This window comes from Oncorhynchus tshawytscha, linkage group LG13 (genome assembly GCF_018296145.1).
Source record: "Oncorhynchus tshawytscha isolate Ot180627B linkage group LG13, Otsh_v2.0, whole genome shotgun sequence".
NCBI classification, from domain to species: Eukaryota; Metazoa; Chordata; class Actinopteri; order Salmoniformes; family Salmonidae; genus Oncorhynchus; species Oncorhynchus tshawytscha.
In genome coordinates, this window is record NC_056441.1 from 53,839,097 (window position 1) to 53,861,963 (window position 22,867).

General features: G+C 42.6%; 2 protein-coding genes across 10 annotated transcripts; one reads left to right on the forward strand and one right to left on the reverse strand.

The window, feature by feature from the left end:
* Positions 1-915: 915 nt before the first annotated feature.
* Positions 916-12,113, reverse strand: LOC112265140 (transmembrane protein 87A). Of its 9 annotated transcripts, XM_024442208.2 has the most exons (8): positions 11,627-12,113; positions 11,195-11,286; positions 10,816-10,935; positions 7,223-7,279; positions 6,995-7,066; positions 6,215-6,361; positions 6,049-6,126; positions 5,132-5,882 (listed from the first exon to the last, which is right to left on the reverse strand). In XM_024442208.2, exons 1-7 carry the CDS (start codon positions 11,754-11,756, stop codon positions 6,097-6,099), a joined length of 648 nt encoding a protein of 215 aa, XP_024297976.1. In that variant the 5' UTR covers positions 11,757-12,113; the 3' UTR covers positions 5,132-5,882; positions 6,049-6,096. The 9 variants fall into 9 exon arrangements, 8 of the variants coding, with proteins under 8 accessions (XP_024297978.1, XP_024297977.1, XP_024297979.1 ...); XM_024442210.2 differs by lacking the exons at positions 5,132-5,882; positions 6,049-6,126; positions 6,215-6,361; positions 6,995-7,066 and adding exons at positions 916-1,587; positions 2,291-2,343; positions 2,616-2,717; XM_024442209.2 differs by lacking the exons at positions 5,132-5,882; positions 6,049-6,126; positions 6,215-6,361; positions 6,995-7,066 and adding exons at positions 916-2,023; positions 2,291-2,343; positions 2,616-2,717.
* Positions 12,114-14,459: 2,346 nt separating this feature from the next.
* On the forward strand, positions 14,460-21,297 carry LOC112265141 (calpain small subunit 1). The gene is made up of 11 exons (XM_024442212.2): positions 14,460-14,590; positions 14,894-14,965; positions 15,377-15,413; positions 16,554-16,646; positions 19,203-19,260; positions 19,413-19,477; positions 19,594-19,662; positions 20,267-20,345; positions 20,522-20,638; positions 20,746-20,804; positions 20,949-21,297. Exons 2-11 carry the CDS (start codon positions 14,919-14,921, stop codon positions 20,973-20,975), a joined length of 651 nt encoding a protein of 216 aa, XP_024297980.1. The 5' UTR covers positions 14,460-14,590; positions 14,894-14,918; the 3' UTR covers positions 20,976-21,297.
* Positions 21,298-22,867: the final 1,570 nt, after the last annotated feature.

The window sequence follows — 22,867 nt, forward strand, 5'->3', positions numbered from 1 at the left end:
ACTAAAAAAAAACGTAATTGTGGAGGCTATTTATGCATAAAATGTTGACGTACTGTGTGTAGGAAGGCATTATGGAAATGCTATTGGTCATTAATCTCTATTTTGATAATCCTACATCCTTTTACATAATGGCAGATTTGTGCAGTATGCATTAGCTGGAGTACTTCCATTTCACAATGAATTGCGTCAACAGGTGAGCTCCTTCAGAGTAAATGACATCCTGTTGCAGATAAACATGTCTGCTATAGTCAGTGTCACTGCCCTGGCAGTTGAGGGACATGTCTGTTACCGTTCTGGTAAATACGCTTGATACAGCACGATACATGAAATCACCACCATACTGTTGTCTGTTAAAACTAAATCTCTGGGATTAAGTTATTATAGAGATGACAGACAGTAAGAGCATATTATAACAGATATTAACCCAACATAATAGATACGTGTTATGTAACGTTATAGGCTAGCTAAAAAATAGGACACAAAATGGGCATGAAGTGATAACCTGCAGTGACAGGCAAATACAGGGTTGGCATCACTGAAATGGGATGTTACCCACAAGCCACAGCCATCCCAGGAATGTGGACTTCAACCATCTAAAGGTGTTCATGACACGATCATTACATAGTCATTACATTCCTGTTGTTCTGCCAAATGACAAATCAATTAGGACAAATAAAGGCGGCGTTGTTTTCGTATGTGTGTCAGCAGTTCATTTTTAGGAACAAACAGAAGCTCACAATCGGACTTAAAAGGTATTTGTTTTTTTGCAATATCGCACAACTGTAATACAATATTGTTGGAAATACTAAGTGGAAGCTGTAAGCTAAACACCCCCCAGGGGTCTCGTTGTTGGATGTGTTGACCAGATAGTTGGTGGTTATCAGTGGGAACAGACACAATAAATCAATTCTGACCCACGCAGTGATGGTGCTCTGCCCTCAGGCAGATCACTGTGTATTGACTATAATGTCTGGAGCATTTCACCCGCTTAGATAAACAGTCACTCTTTAAAAAGGCTATTGTATGATACACAGATCAGTGGAATGTCACTAATGTAGAAAAATTAAAGAAAAGGGTGAACCTGGGACTGTAGTGCAGTGTGTGTGTGTGTGTGTGTGTGTGTAACAGTGAGTGAGAGAAAGCGATAGAGGGACAGTCAGTGATCAGAAGAAAAATAACGATTCTGTGTGTGGGGAGATTTGTAGGGGAGTGTGTATGATTGTGCTGGGCCAAGTGCAAGACTGCATACTGGACAAAAAAACACATTTAATCACATTCCCGCAATTTACCTGTGTAAACAGTGAAAGGCAAGATACAATTTGTAGTAAAGAATCTAAAAAATAAATAAACCAGATATCCACAAAAATATAAATAAGCAGGCATTCAAAAATAAAATTAAAATAGTGAGCTCATTACGTCATAGTTTATCCCATCGTATTTACAACTGCTGCTTACAAAGCTCATACGGGATAATATCCTTCATATACAGACATAGGGTTGTCCAACGCACGGTCTCTGTCTGCAGTGCACATCGTCTCCCTCGATCTATTCCATTTTAGACATCTCAAAATTGGTTGTCATGGTCTCCTGTGGGTAAATAAAAGCATAGTTGGAATGACTTTCCAAAGGCGACATGGTGGACTGAAAAACAAAGATGGACATTGAAGTCAATCGATCTTCACAAAAGCTTTAATAGAAAAGATACATGCGATCTGATCTACCGACGACCCTTTCCATACAAGTATATTCACATTTTGAAGTAAAAAATATATCTTAAAGATATCCCTTGGGACAATCCTAATGGCTTTATTTGATATGCGGGGGGGTTAAAATGAAAAAGCTACACCACCCTTCCACACCCTCTCATTGTTCAAGCCAGCAAGAAAACAGGGAGGGATAAACAAGCTGATGTAAACCCGACGAGCTACTGCTCTTTAATAAGCATGGAGCTGGCACCGCCTGCTGTTCACACCAGGAATAACACCTTGTCTTAACTCGTCAGTCCAGTAGAGGGGGCAGTGCACTGGGACAGAAAGGAAAACATGTTGGCTTGATTTACAGCTGAACTGGATTATGGTTGTTTTAGTCAGAAAAAATCAACTATCCTTTCTGTGCTTGTTTCACACATCATCACAGACTGTAAACTGATTTAATTAAGTTGAGAGTTTCAATGGTCTTACTATGTAATAACCACCCTGTAATACACTTTTAGTCAAAGTGATTATATTATCACTGTCAATCATGGTTAATGTTTCTAACGTTTCCACAACTTCAATTTGTTCGCACTTACACATCTGCCATTGAAGATGGGATATTCTCTTCCACCCATTTCAGATCCTCATCCTGGAAAAAAAAAATAATAATCCTATCACCAAGACAACTTCTCTGAGCCATCTCAGTGCCATCTCAATTCAATTTGAGTTGACTTGGACATGGGATTTCTCCATACAAGTGCAATTTTATGTCCTGAATTGACCCTAACTTTGCCACAGATGTCTCTGTTGACATACTGAAAGATCCTAGCCAGTAACCCAATCCCTAGATTAAAAAACAAACATGACTTTGGTTGAGAGGGTTTTGGCCTTGTGTTGAACTGTTTAGCCGTGACCTCTTACCTCTGGTTGTTGGCAGACGGCCTCCACAGAAACATGATGACCAGAAGGATGGTGGAGAAGAGGAACCGCCAGGAAGCAGTCTATCCACAGTTCCCTCCAGTCCTGGAGAGATACAAAGAGAGTGAATAAGAGAGATGGAAGAGAATGTGAAAGATAATATATATAATGCTAAATACCAGTTCACTAGAGGTCAACTGTGACGTCAAAATTGTCAAGAAAATGTTATTTCCGATGCTCTCTGACTGTCTAGCTTTTCATTTGTTAGCACGCTGGAAACAGTCAAGAAACTATGAATGTGGGTTCATTATCATTTCTACAGTTTCGATTTGGTTTTAGACATTTTAAAGTATATTGAGTTCGATTATTATTATTTTTACTCAAACCACACGCACGTGTTTGGACACCCGTGGCTTAAAAAGTTACGTAACGTAGTAAACAAACACTATTCACCGACTGGCACTTTGAAACCTTGAAGGTCTTCATCATCCAGATAATGAAAATTGCTGAGGCTGCAGAGTAGAACAGTGACAGGCCAAATATATTAGATTAGTGAATGCTTGTAATCATGGGCACACCAAGGTGTATAGTACACTATGTATGAAATGTCTCTGTTAAGTGGTTGCAGTAGCACAGCCGCAGACAGCTCCTCACCAATAACGGTGAATATGAGGGTGTTGGTAAAGTGGCGATACAGGGAGAGCTTGACCACGTTTCTTTGGAGGCGAAGGAGCTTCATGGTCTGGGCCAGGCTGATAAAGATGTGATTGGCTGTCAAGGACTCCCAACATAATCCCAGGACACACCCAGATAACAAACAGCCAACCTTTGAAATACAATTCTCAACAAAAACAGTTAACCCTATAATACCAGTCTTCTTCCATTGACTTTCAACATAACCAACACCGAAGAGTTTGCCCACCTTGTCAACTGAGCTGATATACCTGAACGTAAACCCAAGCTAATCAGGGTGTAAGTGTCTGTAGGTTTTCAGCCATTTTCTCATCACTCAGGAGGAGTTGAGCTCCCTTCTGCCCCCCATGGCCAGGTTAAGCACGGCTGGAAAACCTGGTATGGTTTTAGTCATCGCTATACTAACTGGTTTTCTGGCTAATTGGTTAACTAACTGAATCCACTAAAATACTGTCCTGTCAAACTGCAGGAGAAAAAGAATGTGGCCATCCGTGAGAATAAAATAATGCATTTGTCAAAAGTCAGCAGTTCCTACGAGCTCTTCTAAATAAAGTTATTGATAGCCTTGCTATAAGTGGCCCTGTAATTAAACATGTCATTAATCCATGTGACTATGGCTGATGTCTACGGAGAATATTTTCTGGAAATATTCCCTTCTGGGTTATTCCCTTCTCTGAGACAAAGGCAAGCGGAAATAGAGGGAGAACTGCCAACACCAACCACCACCAAGGTACTGTCGCACACAGGGATTTCAGGAAGTGAGAGCGTTGGAAGATGAAGTCGGAGGGGAGGGGGGAAGGGGTGGGGGGGTGAGAGGGAGGGAAAGTGAAAGGTGAAGGGAAGTACAGTACACGATATCCACCAGCAGAGGGTAGAGTCGAGCACAGCCAACGGAATGGCAGCAAGCGGCACCAGATCAGCTTCAGCCTGAAAGGGACAGAGAGGGGAACGGATACAAGCACAGAGGGGCAGGTGAAAGGGAGGGATCGACAGAGGGAGCGAGGGGACATTATCACATACTCTTCAGGCAGCCATGCAGATAGACAGATACACACCAAGAGGACCCGTGTAGAACCAAACTGCCACTCAAAGAGGGTTGGACTCAAACTTGTTGGAGAAGTTATGAGAGACACTGGTAAAAGGGATGAGGAGATCTGAGTAAGCTTTGGAAACACAGCTCAAGACAAACATGCCCAGGAGGGAGACAAATAAAAGAAGTCTTAATACTGACAGACTAACTGCATACAGTGACAACTAGATTAACACGCTGACTGACAGACAGGCAGACCGATGGCCTCTAATGTCTGACCGCTCCAAAAGGATATCCACCACACAACGCACGAGTCAGTGAACGCCAGAATAATGTCACACAGTAGTCTGCTACTGCCCCCCTGACCCTGTGAGAAAGACAGGCAAACACTGACAGTGGAATGACGGTACTACTACACACACAAGATTCCTGGCATCCTTTGGCCAAAGATGAAGATATTCAACAAAGAGCATCATGGCATTGTTTAGTTTAGTTCCGTATCAAAAACGCATCAACATGTTTTAATAGTCTAGTTAGGTGGACAATATATTTGGGGGGAATAGCGAGGTAGTATATTGATCAGAAAGGAGAGGACAGAGACCAGACTTACCCGAATTGACCCTCAGGATTCCCTCGACAACGGAGAATATAAGGTAAAAATGAAATGAGCAGTCCCACCCCAACCACCCTGTGTATCAATGCACTGAGCCTTGGCCTACACACAGAGAGAGAGAGAGAGAGAGAGAGAGAGAGAGAGAGAGAGAGAGAGAGAGAGAGAGAGAGAGAGAGAGAGAGACAGAGTGAGAGAGAGCGACAGACAGAGTGAGAGAGAGCGACAGACAGAGTGAGAGAGACAGAGACAGAGAGAGACAGAATTGGAAATAGAGTTTAACACTCTCCACTGTCTTAACAATGTGACCTCTTATGAAGGGACTGACTCCCTTGACAATTCCATAACCAAGACTAGCGATGATGACGAGCAGACGGGCCAGGGTCCGCACTGCTGAAAGGATCTCCACAAACACTACTGCCCCGTGGACTGTTGGAGGACACAGCACACAAATAAAGCTTATTGAAATGGAGTACAACAGCACATTTAGCACCACACTAGGAGCAACTATATTTTACCCAATTCCAACCTTGCCCACCAGGAAGATTTCGGTAGAAAAACAAAATTGGCTGAAAATGTGTGTTTAGGGGTGTCCACCAAAAATGACCACTTAAACCCCATGTTGATTTTCTTAAAAGACCAATTACCGACAAAAACGTGTTTCTCAAGTGATCACGTGAATTTCAAGTGAAATTTCATAAGTGAAATCAAGTGGCTTTTCTGTAAGGTTCTTGTCTCTCCCCCTCCTGACCGGAGAGGCCGTTATAGCGGATGCTCTGGAACTCGGCATAGTACACGGCCTTCCCCAGCATGCCCAGGAAGATAACCCCGCCGATCCAGAACTGGATCCCGAGCAGCTCTCTCCAGTAGCAGGCTGACAGCCAAGGCCACAGCGCAGGCCCAGCAACACATAGATGACACACATCACCATGTAGAACTGCAAAAGGGACAGTTAGGTGAGCTGGCAAGGAACTAGAGAGTCTGTATTGTCCGGTAAGATAGAGAGTATGTCCTATAGGACCACACCTTAGAAGCTACTTGTGTTCATTATACTACATGTAATGAAGCTGTAGCGTAGAGTGTTTTCCATGTAGACAACTTACCACGGCAGAATTGACATACGATCATAAGTCATTCTGAAACAGATGTAGTCAAAGGGTTCCCGTTCCTACTGACTTCCACTGCAGGGGGTGAAGGACATAATAATATTAGCCTATTCGTTAATGCAGTTTTAATGTATTGGACACAGGTTTCATGTGATCGGTGGACCTCGTTATGTTGGATGTCCCAGTTCTGTGGTGGGACAGAGTCAGTGGCGGCGCTGCTCTTCTCCTTGATCTCTTTGATGTGGGATGATGAACATGTAAGGCCATCCTCCCAGGTCTGAGCCATTGCATCAAAGTGATGCTGGGGAGTCTAGGAGCATAGAGCTACATTATAGGATCTCTACGTCTAAGACAGCCAGGCATTAGGAAATAGCTAGCTGAACAAATGTTTTCCCTGCGGTACAAGAAATGAAGAACGGCAATTAAAGAAATAGTGTGCTGGTGTATCTAAATCACACTGTTTGTTTAGCCAATGTGTATGTACACCATACATACAGTTGAAGTCGGAGGTTTACATACACTCAGGTTGGAGTCATTAAAACCCGTGGCAGCATCATGTTGTGGGGGTGCTTTGCCGCAGGAGGGACTGGTGCACTTCACAAAATAGATGGCATCACAAGGAAAGGAAAGCAGGTGGATATATTGAAGTAACGTCTCAAGAGATTAGTCAGGAAGTTAAAGCTCGGTCGCAAATGGGTCTTCCAAATGGACAATGACCCCAAACATACTTCCAAAGTTGTGGCAAAATGGCTTAAGGACAACAAAGTCAAGGTATTGGAGTGGCCATCACAAAGTGGTGATCCTAACTGACCTAAAACAGGGATTTTTTTTACTAGGATTAAATGTCAGGAATTGTGAAAAATTGAGTTTAAATGTATTTGGCTAAGGTGTATGCAAACTTCTGACTTCAACTGTGTCTTCATTCTGGCATGTAAACACTCACCACTTGTTTCTTTGCAGAGGGGGCTGGGGCTTTGCCTGTGGCCACAGCTGCCTCTGCTTTGACAGCAACCGTCTAAAAGAGAGAAAATATGATTAAGCTGATTTCCCTGATATGGAGGCCTGTTGCTAGGCTGGGAATCACAGGACCCAAATCGCCTTATTCACATACATCTACATCCACTTAGCATATATTTGATTATGATATCAGAGGGTGTTTGAGTTGATTTACCTCCTTTGGATTCTCAGCGCTCCTTTTCCTCATCTCTTTGTGCTTGACAGTGACAGGCTAAAACAGGGGGATAAAGACAGTCATTCCAATGACACCTAGGTGAATTACTGTGTTACTATTAGGGTTGCAAAGGGTCGGAAACTTTCCGGTGAATTTCAGGAATTTTTCAGAAGATTTTCCATGGGAAGTCAAGCCCGGGAATTTGGAGTACTTTGCTTAAATTTTTCAAACAAGTTAGCTTATAACAGTGGGATACACAAGGCAATGATAGGTATTGTGGCATATTTTGGTTAAACTATCCCCAATTCAATGGAATCTCAATCCTCTGCATGCACAGTGCATTCTTCCATCACATGTACAGCTGATTCTCAAGATCTTACACACTTATGAGATGCTATTGAGCCCACACTGTCTGGCCCAAGGGCTACATGCATTCTGGAAAGTTTTGATTACAATACTGGGTGGGGTGAATATATTTCATATGACATACTTTATTTTTTGTTAACTAGCAAATAGTAGCCTACTGCAAAGTGTTTCTATCATTTCTAACTTGTTTACAATTTCTGGTAGTTAGTTTTTGCTAGCATGTGGGTTTTAGCTTACTTGAGCCTGGTAACTGAGGAGTGTTAATTTGCCTGTTTCCATATGTTTTATTTTAAAACATTTATCTTACAAAGGAGTTGTTTAATCTAACTGCTTAACTATTTATCTGTACATGGAATTGCATTTGTGTTTTTTTTACTAATTTGTTTCTAATCTTTACAGGAAAATGCCACGGGCACTATCTGATGTGAGGAGAAATTCACGCAGCTAATGTAGAAGGAAAAGCTGTGTATATTTGAAAATACTGTGCCAAATCATATGTGAAGAATGCAACAATCTGGCCAAGTGCATAAAGTTCCCTCAGCGCTCACAAGCAACCTCTGACAAAAGTCCCTCTACTTATATTCGAGGTAAAAATGATGAATCAGACACCTTTATTGATAGCAACAGCTCATGTTCCTCCTGGAATTATACGTTGTTTTTTTTACTCAATGGAGGAACGTGGTCAGAGAAATGCTGATGAATGTCTTGCTCGAGCTGGGTATGCAACTGGTTCACCTCTGATATTCACAGGCAATGTGTATTGGAAGAGATTTCTGAATGTTCGTCGCCCAGCATACACCCTTCCAACCAGATATGCTTTATCTACTCATTTGCTAGATGCAGAGTTCAACAGAGTTCAAGTAAATCATAGAGAAAGCAGACTGTATTGAAATCCTCTCTGATGGGCGGTCAAATGTTCGCGTGCAAGGAATTATTAACTACATCATCTCCACCCCTCAACCAGTATTTTACAAGAGCACAGACACAAGGGACAACAGACACACCGGTCTCTACATTGCAGATGAGCTGAAGGCAGTCATCAATGACCTTGGACCACAGAAGGTATTGGTGACAGGCAATGCTGCAAACATGAAGGCTGCTTTGTGTAAAGTGGAGTCCTACCCTCACATCATACCCATTGGCTGTGCTGCTCATGCATTGAATCTGCTCCCCAAGGACGTCATGGCACTGAAAACAGTGGATACACTCTACAAGAGAGCCAAGGAAATGGTTAGGTATGTGAAGGGTCATCAAGTTATAGCTGCAATCTACCTCATAAAGCAAAGTGAGAAGAATAAGAGCATTACATTGAAGCTGCCCACCCACACCCATTGGGGTGGTGTTGTCATCATGTTTTACAGTCTCCTGGAGGGGAAGGTGTCTCTCCATGAAATCCCCATATCACAGTCTGCCGATATGGACAGCCCCATCAAGAGGATCCTCCTGGATGATGTATTTTGGGAGAGAGTGGTAAGCAGCCTGAAACTCAAAACTAGACATTGCACGGATTGAGGGAGACAATGCCATCCTGTCTGATGTTCAAACTCTGCTTGCAGATGTAAGAGAAGAAATCCGTACTGCCCTGCCCACTTCACTGTTGTTCCAAGCAGAGAAAACTGCAGTTCTGAAATACATCAGAAAGCGTGAAAACGTCAGCTCTGAAGCCCATACATAGCGCAGCGTACATGTTGGACCCCAAGTATGCCGGCAAGAGCATCCTGTCTGGCGCAGAGATCAACAAGGCCTATGGTGTCATCACTACCGTGTCTCGCCACCTTGGCCTGGATGAGGGCAAGGTTCTTTGCAGTCTGGCGAAGTGCACTTCCAAGCAAGGGCTTTGGGATGGAGATGCAATATGGCAGTCTCATCCAACATCTCATCCACCACCTGGTGGAAGGGACTTTGTGGATCAGAGGCTCTTTCCCCTGTTGCCTCCATCATACTCCAAATCCCACCAACATCAGCCACCTCAGAGCGAAACTGGTCCTTGTTTGGGAACACACACTCCAAAGCACGCAACAGGCTGACCAATACAAGGGAAGAAAAATTTGCCCAGATGGCCACCAATTTGAGGCTTTTTGATCCTGACAACAAGCCATCCTCAACAAGGTTGGAAAGTGACAGTGAAGATGAGGCCTAAGAGTCTGATGTTCCAGAGGTGGACATTGAGGAGGTCAAGGGAGAAGACATGGCAGCCTGAGAGGAAAACAACCAAAGCTTTAGTTTACAGAATTAGAAAAAAAAGCTTTAGTTTACAGTAAGCCTAGTCGGCTCCTCAAATCTGTTGAGAAAGACCTGTTACTGAAAACAAAGCAGAGTAGCAACCATTAGACAAGGATACGCTGTGAACTCCATAACATAGCCTCGCCATGAGCTGTAATGTATGAAAACACTTATTCAGAATTACAAGCAATTCCTAATGATCAGTTACGAGCTGCTATATTTAGGTCACACTTTTGTGAACAAACAAACTCAGGAAGACGACATGAAAGAGCGAGGTGGAACATATGAGGTTGTGGTATTTGTTTCACCGTTGTGCTGTTTGTAGTATGCTTTTTCCCTCACTTTATTTCACTATACTGATCCCACTAGTTCTACTTGCCATTTAATAGGAAGTTAACTTCGCTAGTAGCTATCTTATTTAGAACCAAAGAAGGTCATTGCTGTGTTATTAATCTCACAAAACCAGATGTTGTAACGGCTCTCGTGGGTTGAGGAAGGAGACCAAGGTGCAGCGTGGCAAGCGTTCATGATTTTTAATTAACTGAACACCGCAACAAAATAACAAAGTAGAAAAAACAAACGCGCACAGCTCTGTCATGCAACAAAACAGCTAAACAGAAAATAACCCCCCCCCCTCCCACAAAGCCCAAATGGAAAATCACAACTTATATATGATCCCAAATCAGAGACAACGATAGACAGCTGCCTCTGATTGGGAACATCACTAGGCAAAAACAAAAAAGAAATAGAAAACATAGATTCTCCCACCCGAGTCAAACCCTGACCTAACCAAACATATATAATAAATAAGGATCTCTAAGGTTAGGGCGTGACAGATGTGTATCTCTGAATATTGCATTATATGGCATAGCTGTAGAGTCTGGCACACAACATTACTGTGTAATTAATATTTGATCATGTAAATGCAGGGATATTTCTGAGGTACCATAAAATAAAGTGCCACCATACTTTCTTATGAGACCCTCCATTGCCATATACTGTACCTCACTGTGTGTCATGTGCTGTTTGCACTCAATGGCAGGGTACTGATAAAACACATAGAACCCACTGCATCCTTCCTGCTTCACAGTTGTCGTTCTGAAGTAGCTCCCTGCCTTCAGAGGCTGCAAATCAAACAGGTATGATGAAGTTAATAAGTAGGTTAATAAGTATTTGCACAAACCACAGTGTCTATACAGTCATAAAACATGAATGACACTGCTCTCCATATCGAGACCCTAAATCTTGCATTGCCTGTTGTTAAATTGAGAACAATTGGAACTAGCTGAAAAAAAGGAAAAGCTGGAGAGTTTATGGAATACAACAGCCTGAATGAGCCCATTCAGAGTGCAGTGAGTTTCTAAATGAGAGAGAGGAACTTACGTGGAGACCGAATACCTCTTCGAAGCAGCGGGAGCTCCTTAGGCACCAGGAGATGTTGAGTTTTACCGGAGGTTCACAGTGTTCCGTCAACCCTGAAACAGCAGACATCTTATGAAAACAACTTAGTCACAGAGCTCTCTCCAGATCTGTTCCTGTCTGAGGGCCAGAGTCAGGGCTAGAGGCTACTACTTCCTCCCCCAACAACTTCCTCCCCCAACCTCCCCATGCTCTTACTGTAGACACAATAAAGTAGCGTATTGTGTACAGTAATGATATCATACAAATATCCTGCATTGACAGTACACCATCCTACAATACTAGTTAGAAGAAGGGGCAATCATGTTCTTGCTATATGATATTCTACAAGGTTCAGTAAATAACTGAGTTTTATCCTAACTTTCAGGAACATAAGCAAGGTTATCGCCTACTTACATTTCAGCTGAACTGTATTGTTAAACATTGTCTTGGTGAAGAAAAAGCTCTGCTTTTTCAAAGTTTCCTGTAACACAAGCTGTGAAAAAATGTCAAACATATGAGTACTGCAAATAGATTTGGACAACATTTAGATTAAAAACCTGTTGGGTTTTAAATGATCTGAACAAAATAGCTGAATAGTTGGAACGTAGGTAGGCATGATGGTGAGCCAAGATTCAATATTTGCCCAGGGGCAGGATGTCTATGAATGAATGGATCGGATCACTTACTATTTATTACTTGTATTGATTGACTAGTCGTGAAACAAACCCATATTGACTAACACTGATAGAGTAAAATAAAGGATCATTTGGCCGGCCTAATCAAGGGAGAATGATAGTGTTACATTGCGTATAATACAGTGGAAGCAGTGCCCTAACCCATCTGGACAAGAGGAATACCTATGTGAGAATGCTGTTCATCGACTACAGCACGGCATTCAACACCATAGTACCCTCCAAGCTCGTCATCAAGCTCGAGACCCTGGGTCTCGACCCTGCCCTGTGCAACTGGGTACTGGACTTCCTGACGGGCCGCCCCCTGGTGGTGAGGGTAGGCAACAACATCTCCTCCCCGCTGATCCTCAACACTGGGGCCCCACAAGGGTGCGTTCTGAGCCCTCTCCTGTACTCCCTGTTCACCCACGACTGCGTGGCCACGCACGCCTCCAACTCAATCATCAAGTTTGCGGACGACACAACAGTGGTAGGCTTGATTACCAACAACGACGAGACGGCCTACAGGGAGGAGGTGAGGGCCCTCGGAGTGTGGTGTCAGGAAAATAACCTCACACTCAACGTCAACAAAACTAAGGAGATGATTGTGGACTTCAGGAAACAGCAGAGGGAACACCCCCCATCCACATCGATGGAACAGTAGTGGAGAGGGTAGCAAGTTTTAAGTTCCTCGGCATACACATCACAGACAAACTGAATTGGTCCACTCACACAGACAGCATCGTGAAGAGGGCGCAGCAGCGCCTCTTCAACCTCAGGAGGCTGAAGAAATTCGGCTTGTCACCAAAAGCACTCACAAACTTCTACAGATGCACAATCGAGAGCATCCTGGCGGGCTGTATCACCGCCTGGTACGGCAACTGCACCGCCCTCAACCGTAAGGCTCTCCAGAGGGTAGTGAGGTCTGCACAACGCATCACCAGGGGCAAACTACCTGCCCTCCAGGACACCTACACCACCCGATGCTACAGGAAGGCCATAAAGATCATCAAGGACATCAACCACCCGAGCCACTGCCTGTTCACCCCGCTGTCATCCAGAAGGCGAGGTCAGTACAGGTGCATCAAAGCTGGGACCGAGAGACTGAAAAACAGCTTCTATCTCAAGGCCATCAGACTGTTAAACAGCCACCACTAACATTGAGTGGCTGCTGCCAACACACTGACACTGACACTGACTCAACTCCAGCCACTTTAATAATGGGAATTGATGGGAAATGATGTAAATATATCACTAGCCACTTTAAACAATGCTACCTTATATAATGTTACTTACCCTACATTATTCATCTCATATGCATACGTATATACTGTACTCTATATCATCGACTGCATCCTTATGTAATACATGTATCACTAGCCACTTTAACTATGCCACTTGGTTTACATACTCATCTCATATGTATATACTGTACTCGATATCATCTACTGTATCTTGCCTATGCTGCTCTGTACCATCACTCATTCATATATCCTTGTGTACATATTCTTTATCCCCTTACACTGTGTATAAGACAGTAGTTTTTTGGAATTGTTAGTTAGATTACTTGTTCGTTATTACTGCATTGTCGGAACTAGAAGCACAAGCATTTCGCTACACTCGCATTAACATCTGCTAACCATGTGTATGTGACAAATAAAATTTGATTTGATTTTGATTTGATTTGAAGCGGTTACAATGTTACATTGTCGCCAGAATCGTGCACGGTGCGTAAAACGAAGGCAAGTGTTGTCTCAATGCCTCCTTCTGTAGATTGCGACAGTATATCAACTGTTGAAATAGATTAATCTGGATGAACTAAACAATGTTCTTAACAAGATATCATAGCCTATCTATGCTACCTATGATGTTTTGATAGCGTAATAAAAGTGACATTTTTATTAACTTGTATTCACTTTACACGCCCGTTAAATGCAGTGTCAGAGCCGGGTAAACGGACCGTACACGTGAACAGTGTACGTTGTCTTGTCTTGTGCGTGGTCAATAACACTGTTTTCATGTCGCTCGCCATTTGTACCAGGACGAATCCACAGCGACAACTTCCCGAGCGCTCCTGCATCCTGCCTGGGTCCTTTGTCTGACATCACAATGTAGGCGGTCTTCCGTGGACAACAAACCGGAGAAAACGTTTTCAACTTGGGAAGGAGAATGTACTTTCTTATTGGACAAGTTCACACAGCGTAGCTTCTTCGTTTTCAAATGTTTCCCCCCGTTTCAGACATCTACATTGCATGCAAGATGTAGGTTATGCAAATAGGTCTATATTTCGAAAGGAAAAATGCCATTCTAAAAATGTTTTTATTACGACATGAAATCTTATGCCATTGTTTTGTAAAACAGCATCAGTTAATGCAATGAACATTAGGCCTTGTACCCTCAATTGATCATTATTTTAAATCTATGTGACTCAAACATAATACAAGTGTTGTAAAAGTGTCGTCTGAATTAGTCTCATCATCCCTAATATCATCAATAGGGAAATGCTAGTTATTCTTGACATAACCTTACGGGTTGTAGGACCCAGAGTCATTTCGACCTGTCTCTCCCTATGGTGCGCACTTCTCTATTGGGCAGGGGTGTGGAGCTCTGATGCATTGAAAAATAACTCCTTGCGGAATTGGGTTTGTACCAAGAAGGAGTGCCGTCACGTCAGTATCTGCCGAATTCAGCAACGCATTTGTTCCCTGTAAGTATTATTATCAATTTAAGGGAATCAGATTGCCTTCACAAGTTTATCAGACTGTTTAACGTTGATTTGTTTTGTCTTCTTCGTCACTTTTGACATCTGCTGCAGAGGTTATACTGTTTGTGATACTTACCAATACAGGCCAGGGAGAAAAAGTTTTCAGAGGGAGCCCCAACACCAATAACACATTTATTACAGCCGGACATACTGTATTATGGCTCGTTTTCTCTCTCTGTTGTCGCCTTTTTGTTTAATCGATCAGATGTTTGATGTCAGATGTTTCTCTCTTGACTCCTTTTGTAGATTTTCGCCTCTGTCCCTTCACAAGATGTTTCTGGCCAAAAGACTCATTGGTGGCATCCTGGATGTTGTGAGGTAGGCCTGGCTCCTTTACACACACATACACACACACACACACACACACACACACACACACACGCACACGCACACGCACAAACACTGTCAGTGAAACGGATGTGAAACGGCTAGTTTAGTTAGCGGTGCGCGCTAAATAGCGCTTCAATCGGTGACGTCACTTGCTCTGAGACCTTGAAGTAGTAGTTCCCCTTGCTCAGCAAGGGCCGTGGCTTTTGTGGAGCGATGGGTAACGATCCTTCGAGGGGTGACTGTTGTTGATGTGTGCAGAGGGTCCCTGGTTCGTGTCCGGGTATGGGCGAGGGGAGGGGATGGTCTAAAGTTATAAGGTTACATCAGTATACTGACTTCATTCATGACATTTCTAACATTTATTAAATAGTAATAGGTCTTTCTTGTTTTCTCCAACAGCAACATCGACCCTGGTCAATTTGTGCCATCAGATCCTGTGAGTAAACCCTTTAGCACCAATTTTCCTTCAGAACATCATCAATCAATCAATCAAATGTATTTATATAGCCCTTCTTACATCAGCTGATGTCACAAAGTGCTGTACAGACACCCAGCCTAAAACCCCAAACAGCAAGCAATGCAGGTGTAGAAGCACGGTGGCTAGGAAAAACTCCCTAAAAAGGCCAGAACCTAGGAAGAAACCTAGAGAGGAACCAGGTTATGAGGGGTGGCCAGTTCTCTTCTGGCTGTGCCGGGTGGAGATTATAACAAAACATGGCCAAGATGTTCAAATGTTCATAGATGACCAGCAGGGTCAAATAATAATAATCACAGTAGTTGTCGAGGGTGCAACAGGTCAGCACCTCAGGAGTAAATGTCAGTTGGCTTTTCATAGCCGATCATTCAGAGTATCTCTACTGCTCCTGCTGTCTCTAGAGAGTTGAAAACAGCAGGTCTGGGACAGGTAGCACGTCCGGTGAACAGGTCAGGGTTCCATAGCTGCAGGCAGAACAGTTCAAACTGGAGCAGCAGCACGGCCAGGTGGACTGGGGACAGCAAGGAGTCATCAGGCCAGGTAGTCCTGAGGCTCAGGTCAGGTCCTCTGAGAAAGAAAGAAAGATTTTTAAAAAAGAGAGAAAGAGAGAGCGAATTATAGAGAGCATACTTAAATTCACACAGGACACCGGATAAGACAGGATAAATACTCCAGATATAACAGACTGACCCTAGCCCCCCGACACAAACTACTGCAGCATAAATACTGGAGGCTGAGACAGGAGGGGTCGGGAGATACTGTGGCCCCATCTGACGATACACCCGGACAGGGCCAAACAGGCAGGATAAACCCCACCCACTTTGCCGAAGCACAGCCCCCACACCACTAGAGAGATATCTTCAACCACCAAATTACCACCCTGAGACAAGGCCGAGTATAGCCCACAAAGATCTCCGCCACGGCACAACCCAAGGGGTTGTCTTATGATAGTGCACTCACTGCCGACTGGAAAGTTTTAGAAGTTAACACTACTCTTTTGAGCAAAGGAGCCACAACTATTGCTGTCCTGCATGCTAGATCGTAGTGAAGAGGGCTGTGAGTGTTAGTGTTAACAGAACCTGGTCTGTGTTTGTGTCCTAGCCCCCACCACGCAGACCTCTGGCCTACGCGGAGCAGAATGAGAACGACGAGGAGAGACAGTTCCGCAAGGTGTTCCAGCAACTTGCTGGGGATGTAAGTAGTTATTGTTTTTCAACTTATGCACTCCTACTACTATCATATCTGATCCTATTCACCTCCAAACCTACTGTCCTTTCCTATCCTATTCAGAGAAGTAAAGAGCCCAGATAAGTCAAGAGTGCCTCTTGATTCTCTTGATTCAAATCAAATCAAATCAAATCAAATCAAATTTTATTTGTCACATACACATGGTTAGCAGATGTTAATGCGAGTGTAGCGAAATGCTTGTGCTTCTAGTTCCGACAATGCAGTAATAACGAGCAAGTAATCTAACTAACAATTCAAAAAAAAAACTACTGTCATACACAGTGTAAGGGGATAAAGAATATGTACATAAGGATATATGAATGAGTGATGGTACAGAGCAGCATAGGCAAGATACAGTAGATGATATCGGGTACAGTATATACATATGAGATAAGTATGTAAACCAAGTGGCATAGTTAAAGTGGCTAGTGATACATGTATTACATAAGGATGCAGTCGATGATATAGAGTACAGTATCAACGTATGCATATGAGATGAACAATGTAGGGTAAGTAACATTATATAAGGTAGCATTGTTTAAAGTGGCTAGTGATATATTTACATCATTTCCCATCGATTCCCATGATTAAAGTGGCTGGAGTAGAGTCAGTGACATTGACAGTGTGTTGGCAGTAGCCACTCAATGTTAGTGGTGGCTGTTTAACAGTCTGATGGCCTTGAGATAGAAGCTGTTTTTCAGTCTCTCGGTCCCAGCTTTGATGCACCTGTACTGACCTCGCCTTCTGGATGGCAGCGGGGTGAACAGGCAGTGGCTCGGGTGGTTGATGTCCTTGATGATCTTTATGGCCTTCCTGTAGCATCGGGTGGTGTAGGTGTCCTGGAGGGCAGGTAGTTTGCCCCCGGTGATGCGTTGTGCAGACCTCACTACCCTCTGGAGAGCCTTACGGTTGAGGGCGGTGCAGTTGCCATACCAGGCGGTGATACAGCCCGCCAGGATGCTCTCGATTGTGCATCTGTAGAAGTTTGTGAGTGGTTTTGGTGACAAGAATTTCTTCAGCCTCCTGAGGTTGAAGAGGCGCTGCTGCGCCTTCCTCACGATGCTGTCTGTGAGAGTGGACCAATTCAGTTTGTCTGTGATGTGTATGCCGAGGAACTTAAAACTTGCTACCCTCTCCACTACTGTTCCATCGATGTGGATGGGGGTGTTCCCTCTGCTGTTTCCTGAAGTCCACAATCATCTCCTTAGTTTTGTTGACGTTGAGTGTGAGGTTATTTTCCTGACACCACACTCCGAGGGCCCTCACCTCCGAGGGATTCCAGCTATGAGTCATTGAGAGACGTTCACCTAAGGCTTTCGGCTATCAAATTCAGTTTCCATAAGTGTGCCATTGTATAATCAGGTCTGTTGTTGAATGTTTTAAAGAGGCTGTTTCGTTATGTGGGTTTCCACAAGGACAACACACAGTTGGTAAAATTATTTACATTAACCCACTGTTAGTGGTTTATTGTAATATAGTGCAGACCAATGACCAGTGTGTTAATTAAGTTCCAGTATTGTTTGTGGTGTATTATCTTTTGTAGGTGCAGCCAACTATCCATGGCATGGATGGTATTTCATTTTTGGGCTGATGATACACTGGCACAATCAGTGTAACCCTGTTGTTGCCTCTTGTATCCCAGTTAAGTCTTGTTTGCATTCCAAACCCCTCCCCTCCAGCCATTCACCCTGCTTAATCTGGAGCCAGTCTTCAGAATGTGGTTCAACTATCTACACAGACATGGTGAATTTGAAGCTTCAAATGTGCTGTCTGTCATGCACTGCTGCCAACTAATAGAAGCCTTTTGGAAGAGTACCGTGAAGAGCTCCGGTTGGCTTAAATCATTGATTGGTTATAGTCACTAATGCCCAGGGCTCCACAGACATTTCCTTCCTGTGACGAACACTGCATCATGGACTTTGACAACTTCATTGGGCGCCTGGTTGCTCACAATGATTCCCTGATGTTGGATCAGGCAGTGGTGGAGTAAGAGACCGGGGATGTGGTTTGCTGAGAACCCAACCCTGGTTTATTCCACTGACAAGAAGAGGGACTGGTTCCTCCTCTATGTGCTTCCTACCATTGTCTGACAGGGCGGCTCTCTTGCCTGGTTAAGTTTTGTGGGGGTGGGGTTGTAGATTGTGTGAGTCATAGATAGGGGTGGATACATGTTCTACTGGTAGGCTCAGTTGGCAACGATCGACTTTAAACTGATGACTAGCCCGAACTCATTGAGGCCTTACTCATAAGGGGGGGAACACAAGATTCATATGGAATGAAACCTGAAGATATACCTGCCGCAAATGTGTCTGCTGAAAGTTGATACAATGACTTAGGTTGTTCTAATATGTCACGCACAAATCCAGAGAGAGAGATGCATTGGGTCCATGATTGTACTCCTAAAACATATGTTCATTAAAGTAGTCTCGGTGTCCTTATCCTTTTGTGAGCTGACTTGTGACCCAAGTACATGTAGGCATATAGAGCGTATGAGGATTTACTGTATCTCTCTGTGCATTATAGGACATGGAGGTGAGCCCCACGGAATTGATGAACATCCTCAACAGGATCATTGGCAAACGTGAGTCCTATTCTTGCACAAACACCATGCTTGTGTCTATATTTGTCTTTGTACACCTCTTGCACACATAATGGAGTCGAAGCGCAAGACTGGTTCCAAGGAATGGTTTTCTGTATTGTAGTGAAGGAGTGGTCTGTCTGTTTTCATTTCAGGTAGTGACCTGAAGACTGATGGCTTTAGCATCGAGTCATGCAGGAGCATGGTGGCTGTCATGGATGTATCCTTCCACATCAGTGTCTGTATTAGGATGGAGGACTATACTACACTATTCTATTCCATACTATACTATCAGAGTAGTTGATATTAAGTTTTACCTTAACCCTGAGCACACAGAGTGACAGCACAGGAAAGCTAGGTTTCCATGAGTTCAAGTTTTTATGGAACAACATCAAGAAATGGCAGGTGAGTTCAGTCCTCTTGTTACATTTTTGACAATCGGCACTGTATGAACAATTGTGTGAAATGATGGACATTTCTGTGAAACGTTTGCCTTGAACTAGAAATGATTTACATGTATTTGCAAGAAATTCCTATAACACCCCATACAACTTCCAACAGTCCTCTTACTCCATTAATGTAAGAATTGTTGTTTTATAAATGTCATGTTAATACACTCTTTATAAAAGGTGCTGTGGCCACCGGACTATTACATTGACCCCCCCCTTCCATTTGTTTTGTACACTACTGTTACTCACTGTTTATTATCTATGCATAGTCACTTCACCCCTACCTACATGTACAAATGACCTTGACTAACCTGAACCACCCGCACACTGCCTTGGTACCGATATCCCCTGTATATAGCCTCGTTGTTACTTTTTATAATTAACTTTATTTTTTGTAAATATTTTCTTAACTCTTCTTGAACTGCACTGTTGGTTACGGGCTTGTAAGTAAGCATTTCACGGTAAGGTCTACACCTGTTGCATTCGGCGCAGGTGACAAATAAAGTTTGATTTGATGAACTTTGACCTCTCGGTGTATCTTTATTTCCGCTATGATTCAGTGCATCTACATATCAAATGACGCGGACCGCTCCGGGCTCATCTCCTCACAAGAGCTTCCTGCTACCTTCAAAGCTGCAGGTGAGCTCAGAGACCAGGAGAAACGGAACATGGAATTGCATATCTTTGACATCATACTATAAGGCCCTTTATAACAGTGACAACAAACAGCCATGACAACTGATGAAAGCCAGCTTGTCCCTGCATTAAGGTGTTTGTTCTCATTGGTGTCTCTCTCCTGTTATGTCCGTGTGCAGGCTTCCCTCTCAACGACCAGCTCTTCCAGTTGATGGTACGCAGGTACAGTGATGAACAGGGCAACATGGACTTTGACAACTTCATTGGGTGCCTGGTCAGACTGGACGCTATGTGTCGTAAGTGACTGATCCTCAATGCTCTCCTGTTCAGTCCGATTATGTTCTTGATTTCAGACTATTTCCTTTTCATTACCCTTCAGTAATAGTGTTTTGTGCATTTTCAGGAGCTTTCAAGACTCTGGACAAAGATGATAATGGAACTATCAAAGTCAACATCCAGGAGGTAAATTAGGTTTCACTATTTTCTCTTTGCATTTGAACAATGTGTTTAGGGTTAGGGACCATTTTTAAGATGAATGACTGGATATAGGAACTGAAATTAGACCTAAATAACCACACATCTTTCTGTGTTCTGCTTTCTCCACAGTGGCTTCAGTTGACCATGTACTCATAAAACATCAAGGAAAGCCTACAAAAAGCCTTCATTAATCTCTCTCCATTTTAAGATTTTTATTTTATATTACCATTGTTATTATTGTTTGACAGATGTTCATACATCATTGTCATGAATGTTCATTCAATTTATCACTAGATAGCAGCATTGCAGAAACACCAGGAAAGCACACATTTACTTTACTACCTTTCTACAGTCCAAATATTTGAACGTTTTTTGTTTTCCTTTTATCTGGCAACACACCTTTGGTCACACATTCCACACTGCTATGTAATGTAATATATACATTCTAGTGCTCAATAAAGAGGGCAATATTACCTAATACTTGCAGCTATCTCATTTATTACAGTTTCTATGTTCTGCTTTTGCTCATTTAAGAAATGTTCTCTCATGTGTTTGTAAATAACTAATATTTTTGTGTTACTGTAGAAATTTCACAGACTTTTACAAACCAATTCATTAATAAAGTTGATTGTTATTCAGTTATTCATCAGCACCTCTTTTAACATCCACCTCTGCTGACTAATAGCCAGTGGTGGAAAGTACTGAAGTAAAAAATACTTTAAAGTACTACTTAAGTCGATTTTGGGGGTATCTGTATTTTACTATTTATAATTTTGGCAACTTACTTTTTCTTCACTACATTCCTAATGAAAATAATGTACTCTTTACTCCATACATTTTCCCTGACACCCAAAAGTACTCATTACATTTTGCATGGCTAGCAGGACAGGAAAATGGTCCAATTCACGCACTTATCAAGAGAACATTCCTGGTCATCCCTACTGTCTCTGATCTGGTGGACTCCCTAAACAAAAACACTTTGTTTGTAAATTATATCTGCGTGTTGGAGTGTGCCGCTGGCTATCCATAAATAACAAAAACAAACGTCTGGTTTGCCTAATATAAGCAATTTGAAATGATTTTAATTTTATACTTTTCATACTTAAGTATATCTAAAACCAAATACTTTTAGACTTTTACTCGAGGTATTTTACTGGGTGACTTTCACTTTTATTTGAGTAATTTTCTATTGAGGAATCTTTACTTTTACTCAAGTATGGCAATTGGGTACTTTTTCCACCACTGCTAATAGCCTACGCTTGGCAGCCTATTAATTTGATTTACACACTGTGAGGAAAATTATGATTAAATGACTGAACAAATCATTTTAAATGGAACTGTAACTAAGTAAACTTATACTCTGTTTTATTATATCTGATTAACAATATGAGTTCATAAGAAGGGATTGTGTGACACGGACAAGGAGTAATTAAAGTTCATGAACACCATTCCAACTAGGAAGAAAGAAATGGGTTGTGGATTAAGTAAACAGATAAGGTAGTTAACCTATGGTTGAACCGACGAAACTTAGCTCTGGGGTGTTTTAGATAAGACAGTGAGTGCATTCCTAGGTTTTCTGTTAATTAGAACTGTCAGCTAAGTGGTGATCGATAATGTTGAGGGTTCAAAAGTTAATTCAGTTGTGTTGTGTGTCCTGTGTATGTGCTAGGGGGGTCAGAATTAACTTTTAAAGAACTGTCAGCTAAGTGGTGATCGATAATGTTGAGGGTTCAAAAGTTAATTCAGTTGTGTTGTGTGTCCTGTGTATGTGCTAGGGGGGTCAGAATGAACTTTTAAAGTTCCCTTTGTCCCGGTCGAGAGGAGGGGATTCTGTTAAGCAATGAAATGACATCATGTTATTGTATATAAACTGTTGCTCGTGGTAACGTGGCAGCGCGCTCTGAGAATAAATTCTGTTACCTATTATTGAAAAGACTGGTCTCCGTCTATTTTATGCAAACAAGAATCTTACAAATTCTCATAAAATAGATTAAGGGAATTCAATTAATGAATACATATTGGTATAATTAAATTACAGTAACACACAC

Excerpts from the sequence above, each read along its gene's own strand:
- LOC112265141 (XM_024442212.2), top strand. The coding sequence starts at position 14,919 with ATGTTTCTGGCCAAAAGACTCATTGGTGGCATCCTGGATGTTGTGAG. Across the intron at positions 16,647-19,202 it reads TCCAGCAACTTGCTGGGGAT|GACATGGAGGTGAGCCCCAC; the intron begins GTAAGTAGTTAT and ends TGTGCATTATAG. Across the intron at positions 19,261-19,412 it reads CAACAGGATCATTGGCAAAC|GTAGTGACCTGAAGACTGAT; the intron begins GTGAGTCCTATT and ends TTTTCATTTCAG.
- LOC112265140 (XM_024442204.2), bottom strand. The coding sequence starts at position 11,756 with ATGTTGTCCAAATCTATTTGCAGTACTCATATGTTTGACATTTTTTCA. Across the intron at positions 11,287-11,626 it reads CAATACAGTTCAGCTGAAAT|GGTTGACGGAACACTGTGAA; the intron begins GTAAGTAGGCGA and ends CTGCTGTTTCAG. Across the intron at positions 6,362-6,994 it reads CCTCTGCAAAGAAACAAGTG|ACTCCCCAGCATCACTTTGA; the intron begins GTGAGTGTTTAC and ends CTATGCTCCTAG.